At 42.1% G+C, this 16,098-nt stretch overlaps 2 protein-coding genes across 4 annotated transcripts in view; both read left to right on the top strand.

Annotated features, from left to right (window-relative positions):
* LOC143218723 (trissin receptor-like) overlaps window positions 1-10,550 on the top strand; it is a 27,338-nt gene extending 16,788 nt beyond the window's left edge. For all 3 annotated transcript variants that reach the window (XM_076444124.1, XM_076444123.1, XM_076444122.1), the window contains 3 exons: window positions 22-520; window positions 741-1,944; window positions 10,409-10,550. In XM_076444124.1, the coding sequence (XP_076300239.1) occupies window positions 22-433 (412 nt within the window). In that variant the 3' untranslated portion in view covers window positions 434-520; window positions 741-1,944; window positions 10,409-10,550. The remainder of the gene's footprint in view (window positions 1-21; window positions 521-740; window positions 1,945-10,408) is intronic.
* LOC143218722 (hydroxypyruvate reductase) lies at window positions 10,400-16,098 on the top strand. Its single transcript, XM_076444121.1, has 7 exons — window positions 10,400-10,559; window positions 11,714-11,854; window positions 13,255-13,406; window positions 13,827-14,179; window positions 14,251-14,469; window positions 14,690-15,121; window positions 15,422-16,098. The coding sequence occupies exons 2-7, from the start codon at window positions 11,720-11,722 to the stop codon at window positions 15,664-15,666; spliced, it is 1,536 nt and encodes a 511-aa protein (XP_076300236.1). The 5' UTR covers window positions 10,400-10,559; window positions 11,714-11,719; the 3' UTR covers window positions 15,667-16,098.

Genomic DNA, 16,098 nt, shown 5'->3' with positions numbered 1-16,098 from the left:
TAGAGACACTCGTTCTTCCAGGATGCTGATCGCGGTGGTGATGATGTTCGCCGTGTGTAACCTGCCGCAACAGGTGCGCATCGTCTGGCGACACTGGGACTCCGACTACGACAGGACGTCCGATTTCAGCACGCTGCTTACCCTGTCCACGTTCCTCATCTCCTACATGAACTCCTGTCTGAATCCACTGTTGTACGCGTTTCTGTCGCGCAACTTCCGCCGGGGTATCCAGGAGCTGTTGCTCTGCAAAGGATCCAGGGGTCGTGGAGTCAGCCTGGCCATGGTCTTCACCAAGAACACCCAGACGAGACAGGAAAATGGAATGACCACTACCCAACCCCAGAGTTCCGTCGTACGGCTTAGCTCCGTTCGTGATAGTCCCCGAGGGTCTAAGACTATCACCAGACAAGTCACCTGCGAGAAGATTTCCTGATCCGAGGTCACTGAGGTCATCAAGACCGATTGCGCTGAAACAGAGCTGACCTAGGGGTGCGCCTCGGTTTAGAACGCTAAAACTGAGGTAACTTTTGCCATTTTTTTCTTAGGAGTTATCGGATGGATCTTTTTGAAATTTTCGGGATAATTTGTCTCGTGTTCAAGGAATATGCGTGAATTTTTTTATTCAAATGTGTGCGCTAGAACTGGATATACAGCGTGATCTACTTAAATGTAGCGTAGAGGGTAGTTATCTAGAGTTAAAGGATATTTTTGGAACTGATAAACGGGACTACTCTCTTCAGTTTTTAGCTTGGGGGTACGGTGTCAGTCGTATGTTCATCTTGTTGGAGCTCGAAGCCCAGAATGGTGGTTGCCGATACGGGGGAGACGCAAGGGAAATCTTCAAATTGCTCAAGCTCTACTTTGATGAGACTACTGGAAGAGGGAAAGTGCTGTGGGACTGTGTGCTGGTCGCGTTTTACTCGAGGGGACGTAGAGTGCATATGTAAATCGGATAGTGAACGAGTGAAAAATAGAGGAAGCTCCTCACTCTGTCGATAAGAAGTTGAATCAGTGATGTGGTCGGTAAAAAATCGGTAACATGATCGGTAAAACATTTTGAATCGACTGCACGATCGCTAACGCAGTCGGTAACTATCGGTAATAAATTCAGATAGTGCACGAGTGAAAAGTAGAGGAAGCTCTCCCTGTCGATAAGAAGTTGAATCAGTGATGTGATCGGTAAAAAATCGGTAACACGATCGGTAAAACAATTTGAATCGACTGCACGATCGCTGACGCAGTCGGTAACGGTGTGAATCGGTTTTGCGATCGGTAATTCGGTCGATAACGTTCCCGATCGGTTGCATGATTAATAATACGGTCGGTAACGCACTGAATCAGTGATTCTCGTACCGATCGAGTCAAATTTCGTTGGGGACTACATAAATTCCGGTAAATCCCCCCGGACTTCATCGAAGACATAGTGTACGTCGCCAGAACACCAATTCCACCGGATTTCTTCGGCGACAGACTGCACGTTGGACCGACTCGGCGCGCTCAGAAATGCAAACGGTGAATCTTTTTACGGTATCCGTGATTCCGCACGGATATTCGGGGCAGTTCTAAGACGTCTACACCCCGGTGACAGGGAACTCGCATTAATTTCGCCCCGGTGTGGACATTTGGCACCGGTACAAGTGATTTCGTCGCTCAACTACCCGCCTCTTAGACAATACTTTCCGTGGGGGGCACGCGGGGCTTTCGCCGATGGCAAGGAAAGACTGCGGAGTAATATGCTCCTATTGGAACCCGCAACGACCCGAACGTATTCTGCGGTTATTCGATACACCGTATGCCAGCTGCCCCGAGGCACTTATTGCATCGGCTTCGAACGGGGATGGGCAGAAACTTTGCACCCGCAACGAACTATGAATGGGAACGGGCATCGAGGCCGAACTCATCGTTTCCCCAATAGCCACGGCTGCAAGACATCTTCACGAACACGTAAGTAGCCGTTAATGACTCAATTAAGAAGACAAACATCTTGTTCTGTAACAAATATAATCCTCTTACACGCTGCAGCTTGAAGGCGGTATTCAGACATTTTTTGGCTGTGTTTTCGTTTACGTCCGTGCTCCGGATTGGATGAAATTTTGGGAATGGGTTCTTTTTTTAATACAATGATGATTGTCAGAAGGATTTTTGGCGACTCGGAAAAAAATTTTTATCATTTCTATGTCAGTCCCTACCTAACCGACAAAATTGTTTTGCTATTTATTTTAATGTCATTCTAGATGTCTACTTTAAGTAGGGGCGGCATTAAGAATGATTCAATTATGCGCTATGAGGTCAACAAAGCTGGTGATGATCCATTTTTGCAATTAATTAAAGATATTAACTATGTATATTCTGGAAATTAATATAAAATATTTTCAAAATTCCCCAATTGTTAAACCAATTCATTGAATATCTACAATGGGAAGATTATGCGATCAGAATTAGTTAGGATTAGGTGGCAGGGGGGGGGGCGAAGAGACGCATACGAAAATGCAGGAGCGGTGTCGGTAAGGTAGGGAGTGACATTGATATGGTAAAAAAATTTTCCCGAGTCGCCAAAAATCCTCCTGACAATCATCAGTTTAGTCAAAACAGAAACTATTCCCAAATTTCATCCAATTCTGAGCACGGACGTAAACGGAAACATCGCCCATTTTTTCCAACAAATGTATTTGGTATTATAATTCCAAGCTCAGTATACGTTTCAGCTAATAGTTGAAGAACATGCACAAATTTTTCAAAGCAATAATAATCGTTTTCTCGGAAGTTACGTGCACCAAACTTGCCTGTTCACTTTTCGGATACCGTCCGAACTTTGTGTGCAATTTCCAATGTTAAGAAAACGAGATACTCAATCGGGAAAAATTTGGATGATGGAGTAGACGAACCTCTTTCTAATAAGTCGAGAATCATCAGGATCGGTTCAGTAGTTTCTGAGAAAAAAATTCGCGAGTCCAGCAGCTGCGGGAATTTAAAAAATTGACGAGGTACGTCGTCGAAGTCTGTTTAGGGTAATTGAATCACTGTGCAACGTTAGTAACAAAGATGATTATAGTTCACCGTTGACGTTGTTTGGGAAAAACATCGTGAGCGGAAGTTGCTTGAAAAATTAAGCAAGGGGGGAATTGGAAAGGTGTTTGGAAGGACGACAGCAGCAGTTTGAAGTTATCTCCAAGGGATTTTAAAGATTCAGACGCGGCCGCAGGCTCGCTCCAGTTACCCAGCAAGCTCTGAATCATTCAAATCGCAGGAGCCCGCCGGTCACAGCATAAATGCAAAACGAAATTTCGGCGATTCCGTGAAATCCCTGGGAAACGGGACGCGTGTAACATCACACCCGATAGCACACGCCGCGTTGGCCGATCGTAACGTTTAATGCACGCCTGGATCAAACATTAATCCTGGTCGGCTCGTCGAACACCGTTATCCGCGAAAATCGCGCTGTTCCTCGGCTAATGAACACATCTGCCCTTTCCCGAGTATCGATCCTCCTCTTTTGAACGCCGACAATCGACGGCCCGTTCGATCCACTCGATTCGAGTGACCCTTCAGCCGCCGCAAAGGAGCCGACTCGAACGATGCACGTGTTGAATCTACGCGTGCGAAATTTTGAGGCGCACCAGTGACGGATTCGAGAATTAATTCCGCGAAAACGGTCCGAACCAGCAAACTGAAATTTTCTATAGATACACTAACGAGCATAACTCTGATTCAACACACTTTAAATCAGAATAACTTTTTTTATGAATTATGTAATGTAAGGCTAGAAGAATTAGTTTGGTGAATGACGTCTAAAAAATATTTTGGAAAAAAATGCATTTGGTCGGAATTACGAAAAAAATAGTAAAAATTGATTTTTACTACTCGTAACGAAAATTTAAAAGATGCGTTTGGTCAACTTGTGTAAATTATATATGCTCCGAAAATTTTATTGAAATTGGTTAATTGGTTTACAAGTTATAAACGATCAAAAGTGGTAAATGAAGTGTACTTGACATCTGCGCAAAATTTCAAGAGAATCCATCCCCAGTGATATAACAATCCTGTCCGAGAGAATAGCTGTCCTAATTTCATTTGCAGACACGTTACACGTAATTTGAATTAAATTACCGGTGTTAAACGCGACTCTTTTCTGAAGGAGGTCCGGAACGGATCTCAAATTATCGCTTGCAACGCGCGCTTTCATTTCAGCTGGCACCGGTGAACATTATCGCAGCTAAAATGCAATAAACCCCTGTACCTAATAACGGTCCATCCCGCTGCAAATATTATATATCGTTCTGAAAGAGTCGTTAATTACACTGGATGGAAAATGATCCCAAACAATTTTACAGCGATACAAAATATTTAATAACTCTGCGCCTTTGGAACCAGCTTTATTAACCATTGTTCGCTGGCAATTCACAGCCCGATTGTTTCACGCATAAAAGAGGAATGGACTTGATTTTCTACGGAATGAAATACGATACAATTTTTAATTGTCCTCGGAGTATAAATGTAAACATTATTGGACTTCTAGCGGCTGTTACGAGAACTACGCGTAATATGTCTGCCCCTACGAATGGCAACGCTCATGCAGCACTGGTTCAAAGCAGCGCCTCCAGGCGGCAACCATCAGCAGCACGCGCTGCAGTAGTTGCGGCTCAAAGGCGGCGCCTACGGGCTGCAACCGTCGAAGCAACCTTTGGTTCTAGGAGAAAAAGAAATAATAAGCATGGTCCAGCGGCCACAACCTCAATTTTTATTGATATTGTGTGGAAAACAATTGCTTTATATAAATCCATTATGTATAAGGATGATATCAGGGCAAGTACCCTTAACTGTATCATTTTTTTTTCTCAGTTGTTAATTAAGGTATTCAGATTTTAAAAACACGACAATACTCGAACTTACCTCCTTCATATCATATATTTTTTTCACAATTGTGATCAAATTATTAAGCGTAGAAAAAAATCATTTAATTTTTTAGGGGTGGGAATTGCAAGCAACCCTTCGAGTGACCACTTCCAAAAAATTCTAGAACAATGTTCTGCTACCTATCTAATATATACAATAGTTTTAAGATGATCGGATTTTGTTGGAACATAATAAGAATATCAATAATAATTTTTTTTTTTAATGGAATACTATATTTTTTTTCTTCAGAGAAATAATAGCAGGTACTGAGACATCCAGATAGGTGCTACATGATATTATTCATGAATTGATTAAAGGTAAACCGTTAGCTTAGGTTCTGCATCGGCCGACGGCCGTCCTATGTTAATTATATAAAATCTTAATTAACAACCGTGAAAAACAATGATACAGTTAAGGGTATTTGCCCTCATATCATCCTTACATGAAGGGTTAGCGACTTAAAATTTTAGGGACTTATCTTTCAACCTAAAACCATTGTTTTCTACACAATAAAAATTGTTGGCGGAGCCGCTGGACCATGCTATCCTCCTAGACAACCTGTGTGCAGTACGTTCTACAAATCGGCACAAATGCAACCCGTACGAGCGGCAACCCTCGCGCAAAAGTGGCTCAAAAAAGCGGCAACTATCGAGCAGCACGCGCTGCAAGGCCCCCTATGAACTGCAACCCTCACGCAGCACGCGCTGCAGTAGTTGCAGCTTAAAGGCGGCGCCTACGGCCTGCAACCGTCTGCAGCTCGCGGATGTAAGCTATCGTGTTACTTCGCAGCATTTCGTCGATCGATTAATTACGATAGGAATAAGACCGATGCTTGTCCGGTGGCGGCCGACATGAGATAATAGTTGACAGTCGATCGATAACCGGGCTAACAAAGCGCGAGAAATATACCGTCGGCACTCTGCCGTCATTGTTGCCGGGAGCTCGCGTGCCACCCGGAACGTTCCGGGGAATTAATTAAAATAACGAGCCGCCTCCGGATACTTATTCGGAGGAGGAATCGCTGAATCTATTTGCTGACACTCGAATACGAAACAGCCCACTTCTACACGATATTAAACGTTAAACCTCTGCAAACACCAATTACTGCGATCCTTCGCGCGGCGTTATGTACATTTTTAAGATGGCCGACTCTGTACCTCGCAAATCCTGTATTTTCTCAGCAGCACCCGCTCTAGTGGTTACGTCGCCCCTGACAAAAAGACAAACTGCCGCCCCTTAAAAATATATATATATTTTTTAAGTAAAGGGACATACTTTTTAGTTTCAATAAAAATCAAATTATTTCGTTTATGTTTTAATAAGAAAGCGATCCAGTAAATAAAGTAAATAAACTTTAACCTCGCAGTTTTTTCGGGTCAATAGAAATTGCAAAAATTAATTGGCAGTCGAGGATTCGATAAGAACGTCTTAAAATTTTTGTAAAATGTATATATATTTTAAGTAAAGGGACATATTTTTTAGTTTCGATAAAAATCAAATCATTTTGTTTATATTTTAATAAAAGCAAATTTTCTATTAATTTGGTATTTAAGACATCAATATTTTTCTCACACTCACAGCCAAAATGGCGGCCCGGACAAATGTCCGGGTTGTGCGCCCCTAGAGCGGGCCCCGTTTCTCAGCTATTACAAACTATTTATTTCTGATAATTTGCTTCTCATTGCTGGGCGTGTTTTTCTATACTTTATTAATTCTCGAGAGTACAATTGACGCTATGAAATTGATCATTTCTGAATTATTTAATCGATCATTGCAACACGTCGTCACGTATTTATGACCTCGATTGATGTTAAAATATTTCTAATCTTTGTATTATTCGAGCATGACATTCTTTTCAACTTTTTCTTCTGCATATCTATTTCGAATTTGCGATTCTCCGCGAGTTTGTATGGCTCCAATTGGTTTTTGATTCGAGATTTTTCAATTTCAGTGAATCCGGTACGGTGTGTAGTTCCTGTGGTTCGGTCCGTTCTTTATTTTTGTCTGTTTTCGTCGATGCATTTGTAGGTCCCTCTTTCCCAATCGAATCATGTGAGCGTTATCATTTGTCTTCTTGTTTCCTCGGACCACTATCGCACCGGGGTCCCGAGATCACAGCCGGTTAACCGGTTCATGCTAGTTGGTTCGCTGGATCTGTTGAGAGTTGTCTGCATCATTGTCTCGGGCTGGCGCGACGTGACGAGTCAGCAATCGCTCTCGGATAAAATGGAAAAATTTCTGTCCGCCGATACACGCTAATGGAACCGGGATTAACGGAATAACGCGGCCGGGGTAGCGTAATCGAGGGAAACGCTCGATCCGTCCGCCAATCGGCGACTGTACAATTATCGAAATCAGCGTTTCTTCTCGAGCACTTCTCGGAAACGAGAATTTTCGCTCTCGGAAACGAGAGAACTCGATCGCCTCTAAACAATTGGAAAATAGAGAGTTCCCCGAAAACTGTTGCTACGCTGACTATTGGCTACGCCAAATCTGTTTTTGTGCGGTAGATAGGGAAAACAAATATTCACAAACTTCTTAAATAGCTATAACAAATAATTTTTCACAACATACTAAAGAAAATTTACTTTTATGCGGTGGAGAGGGACCGCATAAAAATAATCTCACTTAGAAAATATAGAAAGTGCTTTCCAAACAAAGTAAAAAATTAAATTACACATGGAAACATTTTAAAAAATTTTAATTTCTCATTTTGAACATGGAGAGAAATTTTCCAAATGTACATAATTCATAATACTGTCCTGCTGAAATGAGATCAGCAGGATATCTCGGAAGACGTTGTCATTATCAAAAAGGTGTTCGTACAAAAGTTGTTTGGTATGACGAGCTACATTACGTAGTATTAATTGTTTTCTTGTGGGTGGAGTGGTGGAGGACATTTCAAGGTCACCTTGATTTTCTTTAATGGAATGTCCTATTTTTTATACCACAGATCGATAGAGTATCAAATTCCCAGTATAAAAGTGTTGACCTTCATATGTCCTAAACCCAATAGTTAACGAGATACTGTCGAAACAATTTTCTTTCTTCTTTGGATAATATCTCGTTAACTATTAGGTTTAGGACATATGAAGGTCAACACTTTTATACTGAGAATTTGATACTTTAGCGATATATTGTATAAAAAGTAGCACATTCCATTTAAAAAAATCAAGGTGACCTTGGAATGTCCTCCACCACTGCACCTACAAGAAAATAATTAATACTACGTAATGTAGCCCGTCATACCAAACAACTTTTGTAAGAGCACTTTTTTGATAACGACAACGCCTTCCGAGATATCCTGCTGATATAGAAAGACCGCACAAAAACAGGTTCGACTGCATGTAGAAAATTGTGGGATGCCCCAAGAGTCTTCAAACAAATTCTACATATTTTTAATGGAATGCTAAATCTTTTAAAATGTCTTCGAATCCAGCCAAAAAATTTTTAGATCCCTCCAGAGCCGTTTAAAAAATTATCAACACTTTTAATAGAATGCTGGGCCATTTAGAAGGTCTGCTAGTCCATCTAGAATATTGTTTCGACACCACCAGTCTTTGAAAAAACAGTAGAGAAATTGAGGGAGGACGGTAGAAGATTTGAGGAAGTGTTTTTCGGAGCTTGGAGCAGAAAATAGTTGATAACGCTATCAACATGTGTCAACAAAATCGTGTCACAGACACGCGTCGTGCAATACTTCCAATTGAAATATCGCGGCACGTGTTTCAATCAATGTACGTCCACCTTTAACCTGTTAATCTGTTTAAACGAGACGGCTCTTCATTGATGCACCAATTCACCTTCAATGGTGTCGTTCCACCAATTTGTTGCGTCAGAATTACATGCGGTTTTCCTTGTTTACCGCATTCGCGAATTTGCGAAACAACGAATGATCTGTTGACAAACAATGATCACGTTTCTAGTTGATTTAGACATGGGGGTGGAAATGTGGTAGTGGGAGAGATCCCGAAAGTTGGCCAACTTCTCCAACGAGACAGATTTTCCACGACTCGAACATTGCGAAACGGAGCACAATTAGCTGGATCAACATTTGCGAATTATTTCAGCAGAAATAGTTTATCATCGCCGGGAAAAAATAACAGCGTCGCCGTCTCGATAAGGTTGTTTTCCACGCGAACAGCGATAACACGGTCCGCTGGGGGTACAGCACGCGAAGATCCGAGAACGTAGTTTAAGCAGGCGAGGATCCTAATCGGTCTCGATCTGCCGACACGTTTTAAAACGCGTTCAAAGTTCGCCGGAGTAAATGGGAGACGTTATCAGGCCTGGTGAAAGAGAAACGACGGCTAAAGGGGGAAGAGACGTAGCCTGATAACGACGTGACGATTATTGTTGTTGCTACATCGGACCCCCAGCAGAAAGTTGCGTCACCCCGATGACCTCCCAGTGGAAAATACAATAATTTCTCGCATCACGATCGGTTTCTCGCAATATTTCATCATTTGCTCCAATATGCAGAAGAAACCGTTTTTTAAATTTCGACCCCCCCCCCCGCAGACATATTTTTATTTATTTTTCTTTGAATTTATTTCTCGTAGAACATTCAGGAAAAGGCAAAGTACGCACTAATATCGCACTGCTAATTAATTAAATTTTTTGTGTATGGATAATGAAGCTCCAAGCTCCTGAGCTGAAGGAGGCCATCTAAATATCTCCTTTATTTTGAATAGCACGAAAAATATTTATGGGATAATTTAAATGGCATCGAAGGAGGAATATCATAGAGGAACAATTTGTTTTTGTCTGGTTCAAATGTAATCCTAATATTATCCTACAATTTTATCACATTTTTTGGTTAATGACTTAAGCACATTCAAATGTATTTTCCAGCCGCTACAAGATGGAATAAAAAAACAATAAAGATGACCTTGAAAAAACTTAAAAATAACCAGACAAAAAAATGTTTCTTCTATGATACTCCTCCTCCGATACCATTTAAATTATGCCATCAATATTTTTTGCGCCATTTAAAATAAAGGAGATATTTAGGTGGCCTCTTTCAACTGAGACACCCTGTATATTAATTAAATTATATTTGAGGGCGTCCCCCAACTTTCGTCTTCAAAGAAGTTAATTAACTAATTAGCATGTCTAGTTTGCAGGATTTTAATTAACTGGGATTACTAAATAGTAGAGTACACGCGTTTACGATCGATATCGATCAGCCCTCGATCTAAACGTTTTACCTGGACACCGACAGGTGTCGGTTCTACTCTCTTAGCGGACCCAGTCTAAACAATTTTGAATGTTGAAGAGAAAGCGATCCAGTAAATAAACTTTAACCTCGCAGATTTTCTCGGGTCAATAGAAATTGCAAAAATTAATTGGCAGTCGAGGATTCGATAAGAACGTCTTAAAATTGTTGTGAAACGATCTAGGAACAATGAAACGTTGGAAAAATTATTTGCCAGTCAAATCGTTGATAGAAACGCACCTAGATTTTGTTCAGGCTAGATCGTTGTGGTCGTAACGATTTTCTAAAATTCACAAGGCTGGTTCCCATCGAGCCGTGGTCTCGGGCCCGATTTGCAAGGTGGTGGGGACACCGCTATAAGAAGATTAATCGCCAACCGGGAGAAAACAGTCTTGGATCGACGATCGACTCCGGACTTCACGATCGTTTCGAAGGATTCTCGCACGAGGTATGTCGTGTCACGATCTACGGATCAATTGCAACGAACACTCGATCCCACGCGGATTCCGGTTTACGTAACCCATTATTAAATTACATTCTCGTCAAACCGCTTCACTCATTTCATTAATTCTCGACGTACAGAGTATTAAACGTTATTTTACGGTGCTGCTGTTTTCAAGAAATTAGGTTATAACATATTGCACAAGCAATACACATTATAATTATATTACAAGCAATATTAATTATACTTGAGTCAAAAAGATGCGAAAGAATTTTATACGAACGTTAGCTTCCTTTTTCTGTGGTGAATAATGTAAACATTTTCAATTTTAAACCACAGAGTCTATTTTAACATGTCTGTAAATCAACTAAAAAGAGAATACACAATTCTATGCAATTCGCCGCCTGAATGCAAGAATTAGGTAACTTACAATTTCTTATTTTAGAGAAATTGATGAAACAGTATTTTAAGGTTTTAAGATTATGGTAGAGAGACACCGTTATTTTAAACGTAATGCCAATATCTGCTTATATTTCTTTATTTCAAGTGGAACAATACATGAAAAAACATCATTTTGGATTTTAAAAGATTTTTTAAAAGTCGAGTTGCCCATTCATAACATAAATAGAAATCTGTATTTATTTTTTAATAATTAAAATTAATTATTTTTCAATTAACTAAATAGATGTCGTAGATTACTTTGACAGGTTACCCAGTTTTACATTAAATTCTACTTTGTTTCTTCTTTAATACGAAGTGGATAACTCAAAATATCCAAATTTCAAGTTACCTAGTTCTTACATTCAGGCGGCGAAATGATAGCCTGATGTTTTCTGCTATTAATTTATAGTGAAACGAAGGACTGGGTCACGGAAGACCCAGCCACAAGCAAGAGGCTAAAGTTTAAAGTTTCGATAGACGATCATAAATTAAGGAAACGAGTCTCCGAGTCTGCGATCGTGAACAGAATCGGTAATTTTCGCGTGTAGCAGTAGGGGAATGTGTTTAAGTGGCACCACGTGCGCATCGTTAGATATTTATCAGCGGCTGTGTGCAATGGGTCGAACGGTAGACAACAGCACATATTGAGGGGGATTTGCCTTGTTTACCGGGTGGCTGGAAATCGGCGTAAACATACTGAACGGGTCTCGTTGTTCAAGGATAACATGTCGGCCAGAATCAGGAGCGTTCTCATCAGCGATCCCGTAGACGCTTGCTGCGGCGAATTACTGACTAGCCACGGAGTCCCGGTCACCTCTAAAAACAAGCTGACCAAAGAACAACTCATCAAAGAGCTTCAGGTAACTCGACCTCTTCGTGTCTTCTTGGAAGAATCCTCCAAACCGCAAACTCTCCGACCGACATCTGTCGATCTAATTACAAACAATTTTTCTGTCTAACGATAATTGCTGTTATTATTATTGGACAGCGGATTTTATGCGTTTATGACAAAAACCAGTAGGTGTGTAATTTAAAACAGTTTAAAACTTTTATTATTTTCGACTTATATAATAACTTTATTTGATTCCCCTTAGGGTTACAAATTCTTTATACATTCTTCCCTTGACCTCGCCGCTCTTACATCTAACTTATAACTAGACTGCGGATCTTTATGCATTTAAAGCCTATGAAAATCTTTAAGAAAGGATAGAATATCGAGTCCGACAGAATTTTGTGCAATTTTTATTTGTTTTGGATCTACAAAAGCTGTTTCCATTGAGAATGGAATTCTTTTCGTTCCACTTTCTCAAAATTTGTCTATAAAAATCGGAAAATGCATGAACATCCGCAGTCTACTTATAACTGTCTTAAATCTACACTTAACCTGTATAGAGAGAAAGAGAGAGATATATATTTACAAAATATGATATTATTTTTATTTTCGACTTATTAAACGTATTAAGAGAGAAATTGAATATCCTTTTCACTCGAGTTCGTTGTAATTCAGGTAGAACATTTTTATTATGCTTGATCACATTTCAAAATTTAATTAGCTCGGTCAAGAACGTTATTCCGTTCGTTGAAAAATTGCGAGCTAATAAAAGAGCCGTGGGAAGTCTGGTCCTTTCAGTTCGAAATATAATTTCCAATAAATTGTTACCTGAAAATTCTGAATATTCCAGCTAAATCACGTTTAGGGACTCGCTACCCGGTTGCCGCGTGTGGAACGTTAACAATTCACCGATATCCGGCATCGGGATCGCAGACAGACTTTCCAAGTGGCCTACAGCCGCCGTTCTCTCACCCCTTTCCCCATGTCTGTATCAGCTAATTGGTTACATTCGAGCGATCGAGCCGGTTCGAGCCAGTTCGCTCGGCGAGCGCGAATACCGGTTAGCAGAGTGTACGGGTCGTTGTACTTATCAATCATTTTGAACGCTTCCCCGTCCTCCCTGCCCCCTCCTCACCCCCTCCAACTATGCGGCACATGATCCACGATGTATCTCGCTACTGATAAGCATGTGCTATCGACTGCCACATTGTTGGGAAATCTCTTTCTACAAAGTTAACAACCCGCAACACGCGTCTTCCTAAACAATTTTCGGGCTCGACTCGAAAAATCGTCGACATTGCATTCGACAGTATCTTTTTATTTTCCGCATTCAGCGTACGTGCATCCGGCTTTTGTTTTTTTAAAATCAATTCGCGACAAAATATCCGGCAAAAGTTAGGTAATCCATTTTTCGCTGTCCGTTTGCAGAACCACGACGCTCTGATCGTTCGATCGGAAACCAAAGTGACCAGCGATGTGTTCGAGAGCTGTCCCAACCTCCGAGTGGTCGGCCGAGCTGGTACAGGAGTGGACAACATCGACCTCAAAGCTGCCACGATAAACGGAGTCGTTGTTATCAAGTAAATCTTTCTTGCACTTAACATATATAATATATAAACAAGTTCATATATTGGGGCACTTCTCCAGCTCCGACGGAGCCAAGAGCCATTAGGCCACGCCCCCTCAGAGAACTCTATAAGCTGCAAGAGCGACTTGACTGGTTCTCTGTCGAAAATGTCCTTGTTGTCTGCTCTCAGGGGCAAGTGAGCATTGTTGCCACGCCCCCTCACCTCATTTATAGGTGTAGATTATCATAGAATCAAGAGCAACGGAGCCCCGCCCCTTCAGAGCACTCTGCACAGAGAAAGATCAATATTCAGTTGACCTTCTGTCAAGAATATCCTCCTGACTTTGCTCTCAGGAGCCTTTGGGGCGTTCCCAGGGCAAACAGCGCTATAGCCACGCCTCCCATGGTTCCTGACCGTGCAACTATGTTTCAGCACTCCCGGTGGGAACAGTATCAGCGCCTGCGAGCTAACATGCGCGCTGATCTCCGCATTGGCGCGGAACGTGGCCCAAGCAGCCGGGGCCCTGAAGGAGGGACGATGGGACAGGAAACTGTACTCCGGGTTCGAGCTGTCCGAGAAGACCCTGGCTGTCCTGGGAATGGGTCGAATCGGACGCGAAGTGGCTCGGAGGATGCAAGCCTTTGGAATGAAGGTGATCGCGTTCGATCCGGTGCTCACAGCTGAGGATGCGAAACAGTTAGACGTGGAGAAGCTCAGCTTGGATGAGATATGGCCCCAGGCGGACTACATCACCGTGCACACGCCCCTCATTCCTCAAACTAGAAGTAGGTTTTAACAATTGTATTATCTTGACGATTGTATTGTATTATCGCAAACTAATGTGTCCTCCTCGTAGATCTGATCAATGCGACCACGCTGGCAAAATGCAAGAAAGGTGTGCGTGTCGTGAACGTGGCTCGTGGGGGCATTGTGGACGAGAAGGCGCTCTTCGAGTCCATCGAGTCTGGCCACTGCGGTGGCGCCGCTTTGGACGTTTTCGTTGAGGAACCACCCAAGGACCCCATCACCTTGAAGCTGATCGCGCATCCGAAGGTCATCGCTACTCCGCATCTTGGTAATGCTACCTTGATATTGTGAAATGTTCCAACTAGGTCCAGGCCAGTGGTCGGCAAACTCATTAGTCAAAAGAGCCAAATATATCAGCAGTACAACGATTTAGATTTCTTCTGAGAGCCAAATTTATTAAATTAAGATAAAATAACCACTGGACTAGGCTTCTGTGTAGACCTGAACAAGTCTACAAATCAGTAACACAAAACTAATCCATCATGCAGGAGCAAGCACGGCCGAGGCCCAGAAACGAGTGGCCGTAGAGATAGCCCAACAATTTTTAGTATTGGCTGGTAAGTCGACCGACTATGCGGTCACCGGTATTGTGAATGCTCCCATGCTGTCCGGCGCCATGACGGAAGAGAACACACCGTGGATTGAACTATCGAAGAAGCTGGGTCAGCTGGCTGCCCGGCTCTCCAAGGACAAGGGCAACTTCGATTTTAAAAGCGAGACACTCGGCAACGGGATGAAAGAGAAAGCGTTCATTCACACCGCCATTTTAGTCGGTGTTCTATCCGTACGGACCAAGAATGGCTTGAACTTGATCAACGCGCCTATACTGGCTCGGGAGATAGGCGTTAACGTCCAAACGAGCCATCGGGACGCCGAGACACAAGCCATCAACATTGAAGTCGAGGGCCATACACTTAAAGGTACTACAAAACCCTGCTACCTACCTAAGCTTAGCTCACTTGGACAGATTGATCATTGTTCACCTAACGCTACTTGTCAGTCATTAAGTAGAACCTAGCAGGCTTTACCGATGTCGTAACATTGACTCAAGTAGTTTGCAACCCCGTTGGACGCTCTAAACTCAAAATTGCTAATACTTGAAACAACTGCTCCTTATTTACTTAAAGTCCCTCTGCTACTCGTTAAGACTCTTGTTGAAGCTGAAGCCTCAGCTGAAGGATTCAGGTGTCCACTGTTCTAATTCTCACAAAATTATTCAGGAACCGTCCGCAACAACGAACTGCTCTTGCTCTCCCTGGACAATGCAGTGTTTCCCAATGGAATTTCCCTTGGGAATTACATCGCCTTGTACCAAGCAAATGGCGTCCAAGATCTGGCGCAGATCGTGAACGCTTTCTCGACGAAGGGCATCAACATCCACAATTTGAACGCCAGCGGCAACTGGATCATCGTTCAGACCGATGAAGAGGTTTCTTTGAAAGTTGAAGGCATCCAGAGTTTCTAAGCTACGGGCCGGGTACTTAAACGCTAACATCCCGAAGCACGTCCATTAATTATTTCTTGCGACGGAAGAAACTTGGGGCGAACGACGAAGCAATTAGTATAATGTTCTCGTTACCGGTATGTCGTTCGCTGAGCGAAGTAACCGAGGTATACTTAGGGTTCCTAGACCATTCTTTTCCGAGCTTGCCTTTCATTTTGTTCACGTTCTAAAAAAAAAAAAACAAAGATACAGTATTTAAAAACTCGAAGTATTGTCGAGTAAAAACGATTGTTGCCGAAAATGGCGACGACGTATTCGACTATGAATAGTTAGGACAATTGTCCCGTGTGTATTCGTTGGAAACGCTCTCGAAATAAAATCTCGATGTATGTATATAAATATTTATACTTTTGTATCGCTAGCGTTAATAAAATAATGAATTACATTGTTAAA

This window comes from Lasioglossum baleicum, chromosome 20 (assembly GCF_051020765.1).
Source record: "Lasioglossum baleicum chromosome 20, iyLasBale1, whole genome shotgun sequence".
Classification (NCBI taxonomy): Eukaryota; Metazoa; Arthropoda; class Insecta; order Hymenoptera; family Halictidae; genus Lasioglossum; species Lasioglossum baleicum.
The sequence above is the reverse complement of the archived record's forward strand: the minus strand, read 5'-3'. Positions and strand labels throughout refer to the sequence as shown.